The 21029-nt window shown below is 38.2% G+C and overlaps 2 protein-coding genes across 2 annotated transcripts; both read right to left on the reverse strand.

Annotated features, from left to right (window-relative positions):
• Window positions 1–10702: 10702 nt before the first annotated feature.
• Window positions 10703–14100, reverse strand: LOC133681619 (uncharacterized). Its single transcript, XM_062104714.1, is given in 9 exon segments — window positions 10703–11287; window positions 11289–11339; window positions 11438–11633; window positions 11937–12051; window positions 12377–12550; window positions 12552–12610; window positions 12613–12825; window positions 12828–13042; window positions 13044–14100. Coding segments are annotated over 9 exon segments (1422 nt in total). The 5' UTR covers window positions 13130–14100; the 3' UTR covers window positions 10703–10974.
• A 121-nt stretch (window positions 14101–14221) lies between these two features.
• LOC133702719 (ABC transporter B family member 19-like) lies at window positions 14222–20280 on the reverse strand. The gene is made up of 9 exons (XM_062127053.1): window positions 19051–20280; window positions 18838–18892; window positions 18503–18678; window positions 18115–18279; window positions 17726–18021; window positions 17276–17592; window positions 16938–17161; window positions 14905–16827; window positions 14222–14771 (listed from the first exon to the last, which is right to left on the reverse strand). Exons 1-9 carry the CDS (start codon window positions 20188–20190, stop codon window positions 14424–14426), a joined length of 4644 nt encoding a protein of 1547 aa, XP_061983037.1. The 5' UTR covers window positions 20191–20280; the 3' UTR covers window positions 14222–14423.
• Between the last annotated feature and the right edge of the window lie 749 nt (window positions 20281–21029).

Below are 21029 nucleotides of genomic sequence, written 5' to 3' on the forward strand. Positions count from 1 at the left end.
GAAAAGCTGGCACAAGAATTCTCAGTTAGTAATCTTAGCAGCACACCTTCTTTGCTTCCACCGTTAACAACATTATCTCTAAATGAGATAGTGGAGATAAGCCATCAAAGGTTTGATCAGAATCCTCTAGTTTCAGGTATGGCTAGAAGTGAATCTGAATTGGCCTTGGAAAAGTTATTAGAAGAAATGTCAACCACTGCTACCTCTGTGGTGCCACAGATGTCAGCATCATCGATAGTTGACAACGAGAACATAATAGAAATAGAAAATCCTCAAGCTTCAGCAGCGTATATGTATTCTGTGCTTAAGGCCAAGCTCAATATGGCCTGCGCTGCTGCTGCTATCCGATTTGGGGTATGGTATCTATTCTCTCTCTTTGGTCCTACTAAATTATTATCCTCAACTCAAATGGTTTTGTTATATTATTTATAAGATAAATTTGACTACAAATCTTTATTTCATAATTTTGTCGAATGTGAACAGGAACCGCCTACATATCCCAAAGATCAAGCACAGGTTGAACAAAACCTAGAGCCATCTCCTGGTAAGAATTTGCAGATGAGTTTTTCACGTAACTCAAAGGGCAGATTATATATATCCATCACTGCTTTTGCATTTAATTGTGAATCTGGGAAAATTTATTTATTTATATGAAAGTAATGGTACTAATCGTGTGACGGTGTCTTCATTGCAGAATCTGGGATCGTCGCTATGCAGAGAAAGCGAAAGGTAGAAATAAGGCAAACAATAAGTGATGCATCATCAAAAGAAGACTCAGAAACCATTGAACAAATAGATCCTGAAGAAGCAAAACGTGCGAGGAGGTAACCATAATTGATCACCTTTCTCTGATATTTTTCTTCTACTCCATATATCTTCAGGGACTGGCTTATACATGCAAGGAAAAAAAAAAGAGGGGGGGGGGGGGGGGGGGATAGTTTGGCATCTCATTGATGATTTCAAGTCTTAATGGTCGTGGTGAATAGAAATTCAGCTAGAAGCCACAGAAGGAGACGGAGCCAAATAACTGAACTGCAGGCGGAGGTTAATTAATCTTCCCTTTATCTTCACTTGCTCTTAATTATTCATATATAGCATTAGCAAACATCCCTTTTCTTATGAAATTTATTATTTTTTTATGATTTGTAGTGGAATATTTAATTTTGAACTCAAATCTAATCTATCATTATGACATCATTAGATTGATGCATTAATGGACGAGCATGCTTCGATGGCATCAGAATTTGCTGAAGTGAAAAAAAAGCATGTTGATGCTGTTGTTGAGAATGAAAAACTGAAGAAAGAAATCGGGGCATTAACAGAAAGGGTAAGCAACTTCTACTGCTATTTATGAATTTCTAAATAACTAGCTAGCTATGACAAATATCCTAGAATTAATATCTACAGGCATGCAATACATGTAACATTATTCTGATTTTTGTCGAGATGGTTGTCTTATTCGTATCTTTTCAGGTGATTAAGGTTGAAGAAAGAGTTGACCTACTGATGAAGGCGAACCCAATGTTCATCTTGAATCTTAGTACACATGGTAGCGGCATGCAATCTGGTGGTAGCCATGTAAATCATGCATCTTCAAATGTTGCTTTCAATATGGAACCAAGATCGATTCAACAACGGCAGCCAGATCTTGGTAATGCTCCTTCTACTTCTTCACTTCATGGAGTGGCCAACATCAACTTCCTCGACGACGACGACGACAACACCAGAAAGCCACAATTTGATGATTATAGAACAAGTACAAGCAACAGAGGATCACAGAATCTGGGTGGCAATGACATGGCTTTCATGCAAGGTCGCCACTTTTTTGGTTAATCCTTGCCATGAGATGCTGCCGGATCAGTTTGTATATATCAGAGAAATATATTGGTGTTGGCACAGGTTCATGCAATTACAGGCATAGTGCAATGGATGCTTTTTTTTTTCTTTTTTTTTTTGGTGGACCAAATAATATATGTTTACCTGTTTTGGATTCATGCAATCATGGGTATATTAGTAAGGATGGTGATGGGTACATATCAAAATAATATGAATGTCTTCATGGAGGATCCCTTCTCGTTAAATAGAAAAATATTACTATAATTACAATTATAGCGTACAATCACTTTATACCATAATTACATTCTCTCTGAATAAAGCAACTATTTACAACTACTTTCTATTAATTATACTCTCTAAATCAAGTAATTATCTATACAATAACATTATATTAAGATATTATAGCCGACATCTCTTTTAAATTGATACTAACACATAATGAAGCATCGATTTGTCAACTATAAATTGATATCAATAACGAGATAAAACCTTAATAAACCATCTATCCTCTAAAACTTAATAAATATACAAGGAAGAGTAATCATATATTAATTAAGTGTTTCATAAATAGAATAATAATTTACTTTAATGTGCTCGATGCATTCATGTAAGATCATGTTAGAAGCAATTTGAAGAGCATTGTTGTTATTAGCATAAAGTGAAGTACGAGTAATACGAGGAATACTAACTTCACCTAATAACAAACCCCCGAAGCCAAACAATCACAAAGCATGAGGATGACAAGCACAACATTTAGATTTGGTTGTTGATTTAGAGATTTTATATATCCTACTTCTTACTTTCTTAAAAAGTAAGAGCATCATTAAACAAACATACATTAACTAGCAACTGAATGACTTATATTAGGACAAACAACCTAATTCGCATAATTGAAACTCATTAATTATAGAGAAGTTCCACTAGAAAAGAATAACTTGCGACCAAAAGTACTCTTAAGGTAACAAAGAACACGTCATGCAACAACCAAGTAACAATGGCAAAGAGTTTGTAGAAACTGAATAACTTACTATCCAACAAAAGGACTATGTTGAGTAATTATCAAATAATTCAAACTCCTTATCATCTCTCTAAATAATGAGGGTCGGATAATAACTCGCCATCATTTTTTTTAATAACGAGTTCTTAAAAAAGGCAAAATAAAAAAAAAACTAGGAAAACCAATCAAGTTAAGTGATATTCCAATGTAGGGGATGAGAAAGCCTACATTAAAAATCTTGTAAAAGAGAATGTAAAAAACAAAATTTCACCTAAACTTATCAATGCAATTAAAAGAGGCAGGATAAAAAAAAAAACAACACGTCCATGTTGTCTTAACAGCTTTTTTAAAAATAGCTCAACAATAATGAAGGAGCTCAATTAATGTTCTTAATCATTGAAAATAATTTTCAAAAATAACTTATAAAATGCAAACATTTTATATGCAATGAAGCAATCTTATTAGAAACTACGTGCTGGTTGTCTATATAATGAAGTCATGGACTTCGAAGAATTGTAACTTATCAACTTAATTGCTCCAAGAGAAAAGGGAAAAAAATAGAGTCAACTCAATGTTAGAAACTAGTTGTTGCACTCTTTGTCACCTTCGTCCTTGTAATCATAAGTAAAAGACAACTTAAAACTGCTATTAATCTTCCTTTTATTCCATTTTTGAAATTGAAGGTCCTCCTCGATCGTTAGTAACATGAACATATCAATCTTCATTAACATCCATGTTCAAAACCTAAAAAAACAAATAAAAAAACATGGCAATCAAATGCACCCTTTTGGTAGATTTTCTATCCCCCTTTTCTTTAATTCTTAGAATTTGGACTGAATATTAACCCTTTTATATAAAACACATATTATAACAACAACACTAACTAAACATCTTGATTTTTTCACTAATATTATTAAAAAATAATATAAATTATATCTAAGTTTTTTGATTGAATTAGTTCTTTGACTTAATATCAGAGTCTTGATCACCAAGTGGTCACGAATTCAAATCTCATCATCCTTATTTATTTAATAAAAATTAAGCACGAGGTAATGTGGCCTTGTATAAATTTCAAGCACAAAAAACTTTCACTTAAAAAAATATGTTAAAAAATAATATGAATCATATTTTAAAACCTCACCCAAAAGCTTACGCTTTTACGGAAGTTATTTTATTAACAAGCAAGGATACATGAAATTCTAAATCCACCCATTTCTTTTATTAATCAACCACGATTAGATCGATTCTCTAGTGCTGATGCCGCTGAATCCACATGAGCAGACAAGAATAGGTTTTTTGCTTCAACCGATCAACAGTCTTCATTAATCCATTATTATCTTTAGAGCTCAATTTGCTTCTTAGTTTATCTAACCACTCATTTACATGCTTAAGCAATGACAATGTGACAGCAATATAGTTGTTCTCCCATTCCATTCGTTGTATGGCGAAGTCCTTGCCTTTCTTCTCTTGGGTAGAAACATGAAATCTTATGATGCGGGACAATAAATAATAAGAATTAAAGCAAGAAAAGAAAGAAGCTTTAGAGAAAGAAGAAAGCTAAAGAAAAGAAGAAAGGGGATTGGAGATATGCAAAGTTTGCAATATTTTCATTAATCATCAAAACTGTCTCACAAAATAACAGAGAAACATATAAACAGTAAAATCCTAAAACATCTCACTATTAGGCTCAGCCCATCAAATCAAACTATTTAACATAAATGATTTTAAATAAATAAAATAACAATGAGACAGGCCAAATGGGCTTAGTTTCCCAACCACAGTGTGGCAGACTGGGGTCGTCTCCGTCCATATACTCGCGTAATTTATGGTGTGGCTCTGGTGTCCCCACCAATTCTCCCGGGGTTGGAGAAACTCGACCCCGTCGAGTGTAGCATTGGCCGACTTTGATAGTACTCCCAAAGATCTGGATCAATATACTGCAAAGTATATCTAGTGATCCAAGTGCAATCTGAATCAGGTCGGCTCACCCAACGAACTAGAAATCGATGTACCTCACCATTCCTGTTAAAAACAATTTGTTTATCCAAAATAGCATCAATATTAACCTTTTGTGCTGATGTCAAGGTGAAAGGGATAAAGGTTTCAATGGGATCATTAAGAGGGGAGTTAAGTGGTATCTCAAATGGATCATTTGGAATAGGAAGTGGCTTATGATATGCAACTAGATCCTCAATGTTAAATGTAGAGCTAATGCCAAAATCATATGGTAAATCAAGAACATAAGCATTTGGGCCAACCCGTTGTAACACTTGAAAGGCCTGGCACTACGTGCATGCAATTTTCGATTAGTTCCCGAAAGAAACCGCTCAGGTCTAATCCATATCATAACATAGTCTCCCACTTTAAACACATTATGTCGTTTGTGTAAATCAGCTAGAAGTTTATATTACGCATTACTTGCTTGAATATATTTGGTGATCTCAATATGCAAATCCTGAATTCTACGTGCAAAAAACTCAGCTGACTCAGATACTCTAACATGAATGGATATAGGAAAAAGGTCTAAAGGTCTCCTAGGCTTATAACCATGTACAACTTCAAAAGGACTCATGCCTATTGACCTATTGATAGAGCTATTATAGGCAAACTGGGTCATAGAAAGAATCAAATCCCAATTCATATTATGATCACTCACTAGACACCTTAAAAGGTTGCCTAAACTCCTGTTAACCATCTCAGTGTGACCATCAGTTTGGGGGTGGTAAGCAGTAGAAAACTTCAATTTGGTTCCCACCATATGCCAAAGGGTTTTCTAGAAATAACTTGTAAATCTAACATTCCTATTCAAAACTATGGTTTGGGGAAGATCATACAACTTGACAATCTCATCAAAATAGAGTTTCACAACTCTGGAAGCATATGTGGTCTTAGAACAAGGAATAAAATGGGCCATCTTAGAGAAGCGGTCGATAACTACAAAAATAGAATCATGTTTCTTTGTAGTACGTGGAAGCCCAAACACAAAATGCATGCTTACATCTTGCCAAGGGCAAGTGGGAACGGGCAACGAGGTGTAAAGACCAGTATTTTGTTTTCTATGCTTAACTAGTTGGCAAGTTCGACATTAACCTACCAATTTAACGACATCTTTTTTCAAACTAGACCAGAAAAACTGACGTTCCACCTCTTCGATGGTTTTATTCCTTCCAAAATGTCCTAAGAGACCTCCAACATGAATCTCCCATATAAAAAATTCATGCATAAATGTTTTCGGGATACAAAGCTTATTATCCTGAAATAAATATCCATCTTAGAGGTGATAACCATTTATGACGCGGTGATTCTCATCTTTCAATGTCAAGTATATTTTTTCAAATTCTAAGCAAGATTCATACTCCTCTTTGAGTCTATCAAATCCTGTGACTTCAACACGCATTACAGATAACAGTGTTACCCGATAACTTAAGGCATCTGCAACTTTATTCTCTATTCCAGATTTATATTTCAAAACAAAATAATATGCTTGCAAATATTCAACCCAATGACCATGCCTGTGATTGAGCTTCTTTTGGGAGTTAAGATAGCAGAGGGCTTCATGGTCGAAGTAAAGAACAAACTCATGTGGTAACAAGTAATGGCACTAATAGCGCAAGCCTTGAACCACCGCATAAAACTTCTTATCATAAGTTGAGTACTTTTATTTTGCCTCATTAAATTTCTCACTAAAGTAGGCTACAGGGTGACGTTCTTAACTAAGTACTCTACCTATATCGACTCTCAAAGCATCACATTCTACTTTAAACACCTTAGTAAAGTCAGGTAGCTGCATTATTGGGGCCTCCATCATCCTTTTCTTAACCTCCTCAAATGTCTTATTAGCCCTTTTACTCCATTGAAACTCATATTGTTTCAAACAATCTATAATAGACGACATGATGGTGCTAAATCCCTTAATGAAAGGACGATAAAAAGTCGCAAGCCCATAAAAACTACGAATCTCATGAATATTCTTAGGCTCAGGCCAATCTACTATCACTTGGACTTTCTGGGGGTCAGCAGAGACTCCTTTCTATGACACTATAAACCCTAAAAAGACCACTTGATCTATAAAGAATGAGCACTTTTTGACATTTGCAAACAAACTTGCCTTTCTTAGGGTGGTACAAACTTGAATAAGGTGATCAAAATGCTTTTCATTGGTTTTGCTATAAATAAGAATATCATCAAAGTACACCACCAAGAACTTTCGCATAAATGGCCTAAGCACTTGTGTCATTACTCTCACAAAATTCCTTGGTGCATTGGAAAGGCCAAAAGGCATCACTAACCATTCATATAAGCCATACTTAGTCTTAAATGTTGTTTTCCACTCATCTCCTGGACGGATCCTAATTTGATGATACCGACTCTTCAAGTCAATCTTAGAGAAGATCTGGGCTCCTGCCATCATATCTAACATGTCATCCAATCGAGGAATTGGAAAACGATACTAGATTATAATTCTATTGATGGATTAACTACACACATTCTCCATGATCCATCTTTCTTAGGTGTTAACAGTGCAGGTACTACACAAGGGCTCAAACTCTCTCGTATAAATCCCTTTTGTAACAACTCGCATACTTGCCTTTGCAATTCAACATGTTCACTTGGGTTCATCCTATAGTGAGGCAAGTTTGGTAATGTGGCATCAGGGATAAAATCTATGGTGTGTTGAACATCACGCATAAGGGGTAAAACATCAGGTAGTTCAGAAGGGAAAACACTAGAAATTCTTTCAACACTTCCCTTAAGTCTTCAGGTGGCTCTTCTAAAAAGTCTTTCATAATCTCATTGGCCACTATAGCTAACACAACTAACTCCTCACAAATCTCCTTATCAAACTCCCTAGGACTTATTATGTTAAGCCCTTCTTCTTTCACTTTATTCTTCTTCTAGCTATTATCAATAGACATTGGAGGTAATCCAATAAGTTGGATTTTTTTACCTTGAAAAGTGAATGAGCAAGAATTTGATAGCCCAAAAACTGTAACGTCCAAATCATACAACCAAGGCCTACCCAAAATGACGTGCCCTACATCCATAGGAATGACATCATACCAAATTTCATTATGATAGTCTAAGATCTTTATAGAAAAAAGACATCTCTCTTTGACCGCTATAGATGTATCATTAACACACTATAGGGTTTAGGGTGTGGCATAGACTTTAAGCCTAAGCGGGATACATTACCCGAGGAAACTGTATGAATACAACTACCATTGTCTATGATGATTGTACACCCTTTATCTCCACATTTATGGTAAGTGAAAAAAATAACAGTCCTTCTCCAATCCTTAGTTCTTTTACGTTGTGTTAAAGCGCATCTAATTACACTTAACCTGGTTGTCTTGATTTGAATGGATATAGACCTAACACATCCTAGCAAGTTGGACTCATCCTCCTCGTCATTTAGATTCTGAAAATCATCGAGATTGGGTTCATATACCTTATCATCACAATTATCTTCTTCGTCCATATCCTCTTACCCCTTGATGAACAGAGTCTTATTAGGGCAACTAGAGGAAATATAACCAAAACCCTGACACTTAAAACACTGAATTCTTAAGGTTATCTTAGATGCTTCATGAAAAATACCCATACCCTTGTCTTCTCTAGGTATCTGGAAAATCAAAGAATTAGGTTTACGAGGTGGGGCACCCAATATGGAGTTATTACTACCAAGTTGGGATCTAGAAGGGATACTACGAGTGTCCTGATGTCTCGTCCACTGGCTTTTTGTGACCAAGTCATAATTTTGTACTAGGTTATAAGCATTATCAAGGGTGGACACACCTCTAAGCACAACCTCTCTTCTAAGGTCATCATTTAAGCCTTTTTGAAATCTACTTAGGGTCATCACTTCATCCTCCCTAACTGCACACCTCATCCTATACTCATCAAATTATACCACATATTCATTGCCAGACTTGCCTCTTTGCCTCAAGTTATTCCACTGGTCCAAAAGATTTCCTATATAAGAACGAGGCAAATACTTTTCTTCCAACTTAGTCTTCATTTCAACCCAATTAGTAATAAGAGGTTGACCTCTCCTATCCAAAGACTCTTCTACACTTTCCTAATAGAGTTGAGCGGTCCCACTAAGTTTCATCTTTGCAAATATCACCCTCATATTCTCAGATAAATTATACTAGTTAAAGAATTGATCCATGTCACGGATCCATCTATCAAAGATCCATGGCTCAAGTTGACCCTCAAAAGTCGGGGCTTCTACTTTGATATGCATCATGACTCGCTCGTCAGGGTCATTGTAGACGTGATGACCTTGATTACGGTTGTATTGATGGTTCCTAGGATGAACTGGTTTTTGACAGTAATCATTGGAACGCTCACTATCGTTAGGGTCATCAAAGTCATTGTGACCCTGATGTTGGTTACGTTGGTGGTTCCTACGAGGAATTGGTCTTTGAGGATTCCTATGGTTGTCACTAGAATGTTCACTCTCGCTAGACCGTTTTACTTGCAAAGTTTCTATAGACTTCACCCTCCCAAAAAGGTTGTTCATTTGATTGGACATGTTGTTTGGGTCCATGGTAATTGCTCTTGAATATCTCTAAGAGCATTACTAGAGTTCAGGTCCTTGGTAGCTATGACTTCTAGATTGTATACTAGACAACCACTATGTAAATGCATGCAAAAACTAATCCTAAGACTGAGATCACAAACAACACTTGCAAGTAAAAACGTAAAATAAAATTATAGCTAATATTTTTTAAAAAATAAATTATTTTTTTATCTTTGAGACTAAGTAATGACTGATTAAACCAGAAAAATTCGCAAGCAAGCAACATAAGTCCTCTAAATGCACATAAGTAATCCAAACACCATGTTTCAGTTTTCCCACGAATTTAACCAAGCTCCACAATTAATTAAGAGGATCAGATACTTAATGCCAATAAAAAAGCCTAAAATTAAGGTAATTCAATTTGTGAGGCGGACTATGTAATTTATTTATGGGCAAGCACAAAGAATAATATTAATGTTAAATCTTGGTTAACAATTGTAAAAGCATACCAGGAATGATGATATTCAATGGGTAAACGAATTTATGACCGAGTGATGTGGCAGCGAATGATTATGTGGCAGATAAAGTGGCAGGTCTAATTATTTTGCCTTGAGAACTTATGTTTCCTTGCTTCCCTACCTCCTGTGATCTGTTGTCGTTGCTGACAGCGATTGCGCAAGAAACGGGGCTTTGTGATTCTGCTTAGGCCTGGCGGTGCGGGGGAAGGGTTTGTGGTGTATGTGGTGTCGTTGCTGGACGGGGGCTTGTTGATACGTTGATCCATTGTCGCTGCTGGAGGGCACTATGGACGGTGGCATATGAAGATCTGTTGCACTGCCTTTGCTGCGGTGAGTCACTAGTCGGTGCTGGCTGTGATGGGTGGGTGGCTACGTCTGGTGATCTGTGCTACTGATTTGGTTGCTGAAGCCGAAGGTCTGTTGTGAAGGCGCTGCTGAAAACAATTTGCCTGCAAGTGGCATGGAAAGTGGCCTGCTGTAGGAAAAATCTTTCGTCGTGGGTGTTATAGAAAGTTGTAGCGGGTTTTGGTGGTTGTTGGGGACGCCCGATCTGCCCTCTGGCGAAGGTGGTGTGCTCTGCAGCGGCAGTTTGCTGGTGGAGAAGATGAACAGTGTTTCCCTCTTTTTTTCCAACCAGAACAGTTGGATTTTAATTTTTTTTAAGATCAAACCGGATATAGGGTTAAGCATAAACATGTAGACCGTTTAACTGTAAGAACAATTAAAACCCTGGCTCTGATACCAAATTTGATACGGGACAATAATTAATAAGAATTAAAGCAAGAAAAAAAAAAGCTTTAGAGAAAGAAGAAAGAGGATTGAAGATATGCAAAGTCTACAATATTTTCGTTAATCATCAAAATTATCTCACAAAATGATGGAGAAACATATAAATAGTAAAACCCTAAAACATCTTACTATTGGACTCAGCCCATCAAATCAAACTGTTTAACATAAATCATTTCAAATAAATAAAATAACAATGAGACAGGTCCAAATGGGCTTAGTTTCTCAACCAAAACGTGACAGGCTGGGTCATTTTATGTTATCTCCGTCCATATACTCGTGTAATTTACGGTATGGGTTTGGTGTCCCCATCATTTTGCATTCAACGCACCCTCCAATAATCTAAAAAACCAAGCCCTTGTTTCATTAAAAAGAGTCTGTTGGACATCTTTGATCTCTTTTGTACCTTCTCCTTTAGCCCACTCCTGCTTCTCACTTGCACTTAGCTCCATTGAAGGCTTTGGAGACTTCAATTTAGCTTTGGCATAACTTAGACCTGTCTTTTTGCTTGTTTTTTCTGTATCTGGGGCAGAAAAGTCAGTAAATAACCGCAGTGATTTATCCTCGAATGGGGTTGTTACATTTGGTTGGTCGATGAGTTGTTGGATTGTAAGGAATTTTGTGAGTGAGGTGGGGGTTCTCTGGTGAGGCAGAGGCGCAGAGCTCAGCAAACATACTGAAAGAAAAGGGATGAAAGTAGGAAGGATATAGAGAAATGGTAAGTACTATGCTGGCTAAAATTATGTTTTGGCCTTGTTATATATATATACTTACTTGAGGCACTTGATAAGAGCTGCAGATGCCTGCTTTTGAGCTTCAGCTGCAACCAAGGTAGCTAAATATCTCCTTCGTAGCATTCCCTTGGAATATAGCAAACAATGAGAAAAGAGAGAGCTGCATTGTGATGCTGAGATTGATGAAAGAGTTTGCATGGTTTTCTTATAATATCTGTTGCTTCGATTAGTGGGTCAGTGACTAATTTTTTAAGGCATTGCATAACAGATCTTTTTTTTTTTCGCATCAAGAAGATAGACAATTTTCCATGTGGTTAGCATCGTGCACAAGAATGAAAGCGTTTTTTTTTAGAACAACCAGCCTCAAGCTTCCCGAAAGTAAAAAAGGGAGAAACTGTGGAAAACAGGAAAAACTTACCTTTCCAGGCTTCATGAGGTTATCAGGCAGAGAGATCCATAATGTTGCCTCAGGAAAAGGGATTTTATTGTCATTACATGAAAAAGAATTCATGTTTGTGCTGTTATGTTTATTTGAAAACCGTTTTGCAGAAGTTCTCTTGGAGGCACAGACAATTCTCTGTTGTTGGAAACGGCCACCTCTGGCTTTGATGAAAGTGCATCAGGTCGATTTCGATAAGGCATGGCCGGGCGTGCCTGCAATGCTAATACCAACAACTGCCACTTAATCGACATTTTACATCTTCATGCAGCAGAGCAAGGCCTTGTGCATTCAACAAACGATGCACGTTATTGTAAGGAAACCTTATTTTCTCGTATGTATCGATCAGAATCAGACACAGGATATCCTGGAAATCTTCATAAAGTAATTGCACTTCCATTTGTTTACGCTGGGAGAAAAAAAATTATTGCATACGGTTCATTTCAAGAACATCATGTGCTACTGGTGCATTTTCATAATTTCCGCCTTACATAGTCTTTCGACCTGTAATTTACTTGCAACTTGATCTAGTTAAGAAAAACAAAAATTGGCAGAATTTAAAGAAAAACAAGCTATCTGTGTCTCTGCAACATCAAAATGCATATATGTTTGGGAGAATCGTACCTGATCTTTATTTTCTTGCTGCTTGCCATTCATCAATCCACGCTTCTTACATAGTCCACCGTTCTCACTCTCATTGCTCTTCTCAATTCCCACTTGAATCCGCTCCACCAACTTTAATAGTTCCTGTCAAAACACCCTGCATATACCTGATGCAACACCAGCGTTTTCCTCTTTGATAATAATTTTCTGTCTTGCATTCTCCCCTTTCACTTCTGACAACTCCCTCAATTTCGAACCAGTAACTTCATTATCGACTGCCACAGGACCCTCAGATGGAACCAACATTTGCATCAAATCTTTTGGATTCCCAATGAAGGGATTCCTCCCTGACACAGGTCTAACATTAACTAAAATCGGAAATGGGTTCCAGCTTCCACTCTATCAACATAGAAAAACTGCCCAAGTTGTAACTTGTTATTCAAAATTAGCTCATTGTCTTCCGTTGATAATGAGACATAGGTTGAATGTGAGGAATCAGATACTTTTATAAAGAACCCTTTATAAGGCCATACTTCTGAGCCTGACAGGGCTGGCACAATGCTGAAAACTTGCAGGAGAACTGACCGATATTCTCCACGAATTTACATTCGAGTTTATACTCTGGAGAAGCTTTAGCAGTACTCCCGGTGTAAGAGATGCCATACCTTTTCCTTCTCTATTTCGAACCATGATCTCTGCCAATTACCTTTCTCCATCCGAATTAGTAAAGCTGAATGAAGCACCCAATTTTAGTTCAGATCAACAGCACTCTCTATTTTACAGTGAATAATAGCCGACATAATTTTTAGGTGCCAGATATGGTTTTAAGAATCAATCAGTACTCTTTTTTTTTCCTTCCGTCTATAAGAGGTAGCCCTTGCGGGTAACCTGCGGATATTTGAATAAGCCAATGCCCTTGTGCCCTCGCACCACGTAAATTCAGGTTTTTTTGCATAGCACGTAAGCCGTACCTGTGACATGCGCCTCCAGCGTGCATCACAGGCTGCAATCTTTCCCAAAGCCTAAACCCGTAGCCGTAGAGTTAACTCAAACCTTTTTGTTTGCAATATTTTAGAATGCTATTAATCTCTCACCAATTATATTTTAAGCAATACTACATCTACATGAACATCCTTAAACCTTTTGGACTCCATAGGAAATGAATTTACTGAAGTAATTACAGAAGTTTCTTCAAATTTCTAAAGATATAGCAAAATGAATCCAGATGCAGTATGCATGCATTAATTCTAGGGCTTGTTACGCTTGTACGAAACTTTGACATAGACCATAAGTTTCTGTGGAAAAGAAAACAAGAAAGGTAACTTTAACAGCTAAATCATAGATGACGACGTCGATTAATCCAAAACAGTCTGAAGTATAACCATACCATAGGCAAAATATCAGTTCGCACAAGATTGACAGAAACAAAAGGATCATACCTGATGAAGGGGGTTCTACTTTAAATAAATGGACGTGATTTGCACATAGAGATGATCACAAAACAGCCACAATCCAAAACAACCAATTTGTTTTGATAATAGAAACCATTGGCAAACCTCAATAGCTTTGCATGCCAGGCAAGCAATTATCAACCTCTCTTGGCTTGAAAGCCAAGAGACATGTTAATGAGTAATGAGAAGTTAGTGCCTTTTTTTTTTTTTTTAATATACTTGAATAAACATACGAGTACTGTCAGCTGTGCTGATTACTATTATTATTGGACATCATTTTATGATTTCCAACGAAAGAATTCTTCTTTGGATTTACTTGAGAAAGGCCGAAATGACCAAAACTGTCTGATCAGGTACACTGGGCTGGATGAGCGAAAGGACATCTCGTGGATGGCGCAATCATACAGCCACAGCCAAATGACCAGAAACAAAACCGACTTTAAGTTAGATGGTAACTATTTATTTACATCGAAAATGAAAATTCAAGGTGGATGGCCAAACGGACAAATTAAAGGTTTGAGTCAACAAGTGGCTCAAGCAAATGCATTAGTTTCAGTTTCTGCACGAACCATGCTAGCATACAAACCATTACGATGTGAATTCAAGAGTGCATCATGACTACCATACTCCACCACTGCACCATCTTTCACTACAGCAATCATATCAGCTTCTCTAATGGTAGAAAGCCTGTGAGCCACTATAACAGTCGTTGCCCTCTTAGAGATCTTCCTTAGTGCCTCTTGGACATTCTTCTCTGATTCCAAGTCCAGTGCACTACTTGCTTCATCTAGCAGTAGCACCCTTGATCTCTTTAGAATTGCCCTTGCTATTGCTATTCTTTGTTTTTGGCCACCAGATAGTTGAACCCCACTCTCTCCTACCTATATCAATTATTAAATAGCAAGAAATCAATTACTTTTAGATCGGTGACAAGAGCGTGCCAATTCAGCAAACCTAATGTAGACAGTATGAAACAAATACGAGATCCTTGCGACTTTAAAATTTAGGCCATACCTGAGTTTCATAGCCTTGAGGGAGGCTACAGATGAACTTGTGAATGCATGCTTCACTTGCAGCCTCTTCAATCTCAGCCCTTGAAGCATTAGGATTTCCAAATGCAATATTTTCCCTTATACTACCAGAAAACAATGCAGGCTCTTGACCGACCAAAGCTGTTTGACTCCTTAACCACTTGACATTAAAATCCCTCAAATCCACCCCTCCCATTGTCACCTTCCCTTGATTAGGATCATAAAACCTTTGTATCAACCATACAACAGTTGATTTTCCTGACCCACTACCCCCAACTAAGGCCACCGTGCTACCACCTTTGACCTTTAAGCAAAAATCCCTCAACACAATAATCTCAGGCCTAGAGGGATATGCAAAAGTTACCATCTTGAGCTCGATATCCAATAGGTTTGATCTATCAATTTTCTTACCTCTATCCCGGTCACTACGAATCAATGGCTTACGATGAATGATATCAAAAATAGCAGCAATTGCAGGAGCAGCCATGGAAGTATCCGGCGCTAGCCCCGCTAGTTGTCCAACAGAAAACGAACTTAGCACAAGAATGAGGAAAATTTTGTATACCACGCCAATGTTTGTTTCGCCTTGTTTTACGAGGTAGGCTCCAAACCAAAGTGTTAAGGTATATGCACCATACATGGCCCCTTGAGAGAATCCAAGTGTAAGGCCTAGAACTTGTGACCTTTTCACTGATTTCTTCTTGGGCTCAGCCAAGGCTCTATCAAAGGACTCCACTATTTGGTCTTGAGCAGAGAAGGTTGCTACTGTTCTTATACTTGAAACAGCACCAGCAGCAATTGTGCTAGCTTTGGCATAAGAGCTATTATCTAGTTTTGGTCCAACATTTATGATCAAACTCAAGTAGCTTGCACCAAGAGTGAAAGGAGTTAGTGCTGCAGCCAAAAGAGCCAATCGCCATTGCAGATAAAATGACAGACCAAGACCAACAGCAGCTGAACTTAAACCCATTAACAAGACTGAGAGTCTATCACCAAGAACGGATCGGAAACTGATACAATCAATTGAGAGCTTTGAAACAAGTACTCCTACGGAATTTTCTTCGAAATCAAACCAGCCAGGTTCTTGCTTTAGTATAGATCGAAATAAGAGGTCCCGTATTCTCACGGTAAGTTTTGTTCCTGCCCATCCGCATAAACCTTGCTGGCCTGTCATAGAAATAATGCAACCAAATCCAAGACCTACAAGTATTAAACAGAGGCGTCCAACATCTCTCTTCAGTTTGAATTTGTTATCTTCAAAGTAGATTGTTAGGGCTTCGCCTAGAAGGTAAGGAAAGACTGAAAGTATTGCACCGGCATGCATACCCAAAAGGAAGCCCAGAAGAAGCTTGACAATCTCTGGTCTCTGAAGACCCCAAATTTCTGAGAGTTGATACTTTCTTGGCTTTGCACTTTCCTGCATTTCCTCCTCTTGTTGATTCTCTGCTTGCATTGATTTTAAGTACCTTGATTTTGAGGTTTCAAATGCATTCTTAGATCTCAAATCAACAGATTTCTCGTAAATAGAGAACTCCATATCCTTGGCAGCATCCTCCTGTTTCAATGCAGATTTTGAAACAGCTTCAGAGGCAAGTTTGACAAGGTCATAGTAGGCACCAGCATTTTCCATTAGCTGGCGATGGTCACCAATTTCAACAACAGAGCCTTGATCAAGAACAGCAATGGTGTTGGCATTTCTTACTGTCGCTAGCCTATGAGCAATGACAATGGTTGTTCTGCCCGTGGATATCTTATCGATGGCTTGCTGAACAACAGATTCAGACTCTGGGTCCAGAGCACTGGTGGGCTCATCTAAAAGAAGGATTCTAGGATTCTTAATCATAGCTCTAGCTAGTGCAATTCTCTGTTTTTGTCCCCCTGAGAGTTGGGTTCCCCTATCTCCAACCTGTCCATAAGTAGCTTTCCTGGTAAGAATTAAACCATATGTGCTTGTGCAGATATTTTACTGTAAATTTTAATTTATGCAATAATATGGTTGTGATAGTGCTAAGGTACCTGAGTGTCATAGCCAAAGGGAAGGCCAGAGATAAAGCTGTGAGCATTGGCAGCAATGCAAGCACTGATTGCTTCTTTCTTTGTGGCATTCTCCTTTCCCATCATCACATTTTCTAGTATGCTGGTGGCAAACAGAACTGGCTCCTGCCCAACCATGCCTATTTGACCTCTTAGCCACTTGACTTGCAGTGTCCTCAGGTCATTACCGTCCAAGGTTACTACTCCTGCAATAATATGAAGAACTCAACCCCATTAGATGCTTCATATTGTCTCACTGATATAGCCTCCATTTCTGAGCCAAGTCCAATATGATAGGAGTACGATGATGAGGAGCTTACCATTGATGGGATCGTAGAACCTCTCTATGAGAGCAAAAACGGTGGACTTGCCACCACCACTAGCACCAACCAGTGCAAGAGTCTTTGCGGATGGAATAACTAGATTAAGAGAGCGGAGAATTACAGTTTCAGGACGCGATGGGTAAGCAAAAGTAACGCCTTTGAACTCGATCCTTCCACCAACAGTTGACAGTATCCTCCCATGGGGGCTGTAAGGATCTATATCAGGAATTCTGTCTATAATTTCATATACTCTGGTTGCTGCTACTGTGCCTTGCGCAAATTGAGCAAAATATGATAGAGACAATGCCAATCCTCTGTCACAAAAATCCAGACAATAATTCATGTCTTTAATCATGCTTTCAGAGTTATGACTTGAAAAGATTAAAATCTCATCAGCACACAAACATACAGACAGCATTTGATGACGAGAATTTAAGAAATGATTACCTTCCCCCTACATTGACACCAAAGAAGCAAGCTATTGCATCACCTCCACTTATCTCTTTCCTTGCAACCAGGATAGATCCATACCAAAAGGCCAGTGCCCATGTTGAGTAGGTAACCAAGTAAATAACTCCCATTCCAGCACCCTTAGCAAACCCAATCTTTGCACCGATAGGCACCGACTTCATCAATAAATCAGCATATTTCCTGGCCAACTTATCCTCAGCAACAAAAGAAAATACAGTTCTAATTGAACTGATTGCCTGCTCAGCTACGCCACCAGCTTTCCGATAAGAAACCTACAATTATAACAAGCCAAAAACAATTGTCCACTATATTCTTCCAAGTAATTGAAATAATGCATATCTGAGTCCTTGAACTTAGTGTCATACCTCTTCTTTTGTAGCTAGACCGACATAAATGGCCTTATAAGCAATGCCACAAAACATCGTTAATGGAGTGACTGACAAAACCACCAGAGATATCTTCCATGACCTTAAGAACCCGACACAATAACCGCAAATGAAGGTAAATATATGATGGATGAAATGTGCCATCTGCAAATATGATAAAAAGATCCACTGCATATCAGCACTAATAGTCTACCATGATCTAGTCAAAAACAATTTAGCCGGCCTGTTAACTGAAAAAAACACGCTGCAGGCTTAAATTATGGGCAAGTTAAGAGCGTAAAATTAGTACTTAATGATAAAGTAATCATATTATATGTATTACACATATTCCAGACAAATAACAAAGGAAAGGAAAGGTAGGATTGACCTTCTCCCCCATCACTTCTTGGATTTGTGCAACATCACTTGAAATTCCATGCATAATATCACTAGTGCTGACTTTTGTATCATAGAAAGTGATATCTTGCCTTAGAACTGCGCTCAGATACAAGTTTCTTATTCGATGAGCTGATCGTTCTCCAACTAATCTCCAACAAGTGATTTCTGTTTCACCCGAAAGAGAGAAATTATGTTTAGGCAAAGTGATTTATGTCAACTTTCTTGACGATAAAGACACTGTTGTAAAACCATAAAATGGATAGCGACAAAGTAAATTGCTGATGCTGTTGTTATTCATAGTTCATTTAATAATCTCCCACTTACCTAAATAGGCTCCAACCACAACTAATGCTGCTACTCCAGTCATAAGCAGACATATCTGCCATTGCAAATTAAAACAGTAATAATAATAATCAAAACAAAAAATAATGTTAATTAATGTGCATCTGAAACCAATATTTTCAAGGCATCAAAAAATTTGTCCTGCAAAATTGTGGAAGGAGAGGAAATTGTATAAACACAAATGAAAACGCTTACCCTCTCCACTTCTTTCATCATATTATCATCAGAGTGCTTCGCAATCCTGTTCACAAAATCTCCGAAAAAATAAGAATACCATGGAAGAGATCCTCCATTTATGAGAGCTCCTAAACAACCCAAAAACACAAGAACCATATCCCATTTCGTCGAGTATTTGAACAGACTAAACAACCCTACTTGCCTTCGTGCTGCTTCTTCGTTGTCATCCTCCTCCTCATCATAATCTTCATCTTCATACTCCGAAGCCTGATCAATGTCATCATATGGATTCTTACCGGGAACGTAATCACGACTGGTTGATCGATTAGCTTCATAAGCACTGAGGAAATCATCATGTCTACTACGGGATAATTCATGACCATGATGATCGTGCCCACCATGTGGAGTACTGTGGTACAATGGACTAACACCATCATCTTCCATATAAGCATGAGACACTGAAATCCATCTAGAATCTTTATCACCATGGAGATTAGTGTCATTCTGCAATAACTCTCCCTGTTTCTCAACATCCTCGCTGTCATAGTCAATCATGCTAAGCTCATCTTGATCAACCAAAGGACTTGCATTTTTGCGAGCCCCTCCCTTAATAGCCTGAGATATTGGTCTTGAAATCCCATGATGGGAATTACTGTAAGCAGCCGAGCTATAATCCCTAACATGAACTACCGACCTCTCATTATTTCTGGCAGCGTAGCTTTGTAGCTCAAGCCTACCAGCAGGTACAGCACCATAGCTAGATTGATCGTAGTATGGATTTGTGAAGGTTCTAAATCCACCATGTGTACGTGAAAGATAGTAGTCATTTGCTGATCTTTGAAAAATATGTCTGTTTGATGGTGTGCTAGCTGCCCATGGGCTAAGAGCTGCTCCCAGGCTGCGGGTATCATTCCACCCTGTGGGCTGAAACTGCCATGAAAGCTCATCTTGCCATGACGTATCATTGTCCGTGGCGAAAGGCGTGGAAGGAGTTTGGCGAAGCCTATTTGGAGTATTTGTAAAGCTGAATTGTGTAAATGAACGTGAATCATACTGTGAGTTAACAGGAGTGCTGGGGTGCCTGAGTTGCCTACGCTGATGATAGTTTCGTGAGCGGCCAGTGGAGTGGTAATCAATTTCAAAGGAGGAATCAGCCATTGATTCGAGTACAGGCAATGGCGTGTGAGATGTGAGTAAAGTGTTAGGGAAAGAAGGTTAGGATTTGTAGAAGAGAAGTAAACATGCCATTGCAGAAAACAACAGGGTTGTACAAACTTCGTGAGTAGGGGCTAGTTGTGAGTATCGAGCTGGTTGATTTAATGAGTTTCGATCATGCCGCCTGTTTTTTGTACTAAAATCAAGATACTTTATTGGAAACAAAGTCATAAAAACTGGATTCTTCACCTCAGTTTTGTTTTTTTCTAGTCCTCCCTGGCCACTAAATTGCCTGAAACAAAGCTGTAATTTAGTTTGTTGTTTTCTAGCTAGTTCTCTCTGCCCCCTTGTGGTGACACAATTTGGCCAGTTTTGACTAGGCTGAGATCAACTTTAAAGCTTAATTTGACCTAGTTTTATTGCTAGAACTGATGGTATGAGCCATGTCAACAATGTGAAAGCAGAATATGCACATAAGAAAGATTGCCGCTAATGCAACAAATGGTTGGCTTGATTTGCCTCTCACCAAAGGGGATGGCAAGTGGACAGTACACTACGCCAACAAAGCCGGCCATTTGAATGTCCATAGAGTCTATGCACGGAAACCTAATGAGATGAGTTGTAATATGAAGGGATATCAACTTTTACGATGATTCAATCATTAATCCTAACGAGATTTTGTCTTCATGTTTCTCCTCTATGATTCTTTTCTTGACCAGCGAGAAACCTAAATTAAAAAATATACAGAACAACTTGTCCTTACGTAATTACATGTCCATATGTAATGCAATCACAAGTTCATGACATCAACCACACGACTCTGTTCCATTTGTCAGCATAAA

This window comes from Populus nigra, chromosome 1 (genome assembly GCF_951802175.1).
Source record: "Populus nigra chromosome 1, ddPopNigr1.1, whole genome shotgun sequence".
Lineage (NCBI taxonomy): Eukaryota > Viridiplantae > Streptophyta > Magnoliopsida > Malpighiales > Salicaceae > Populus > Populus nigra.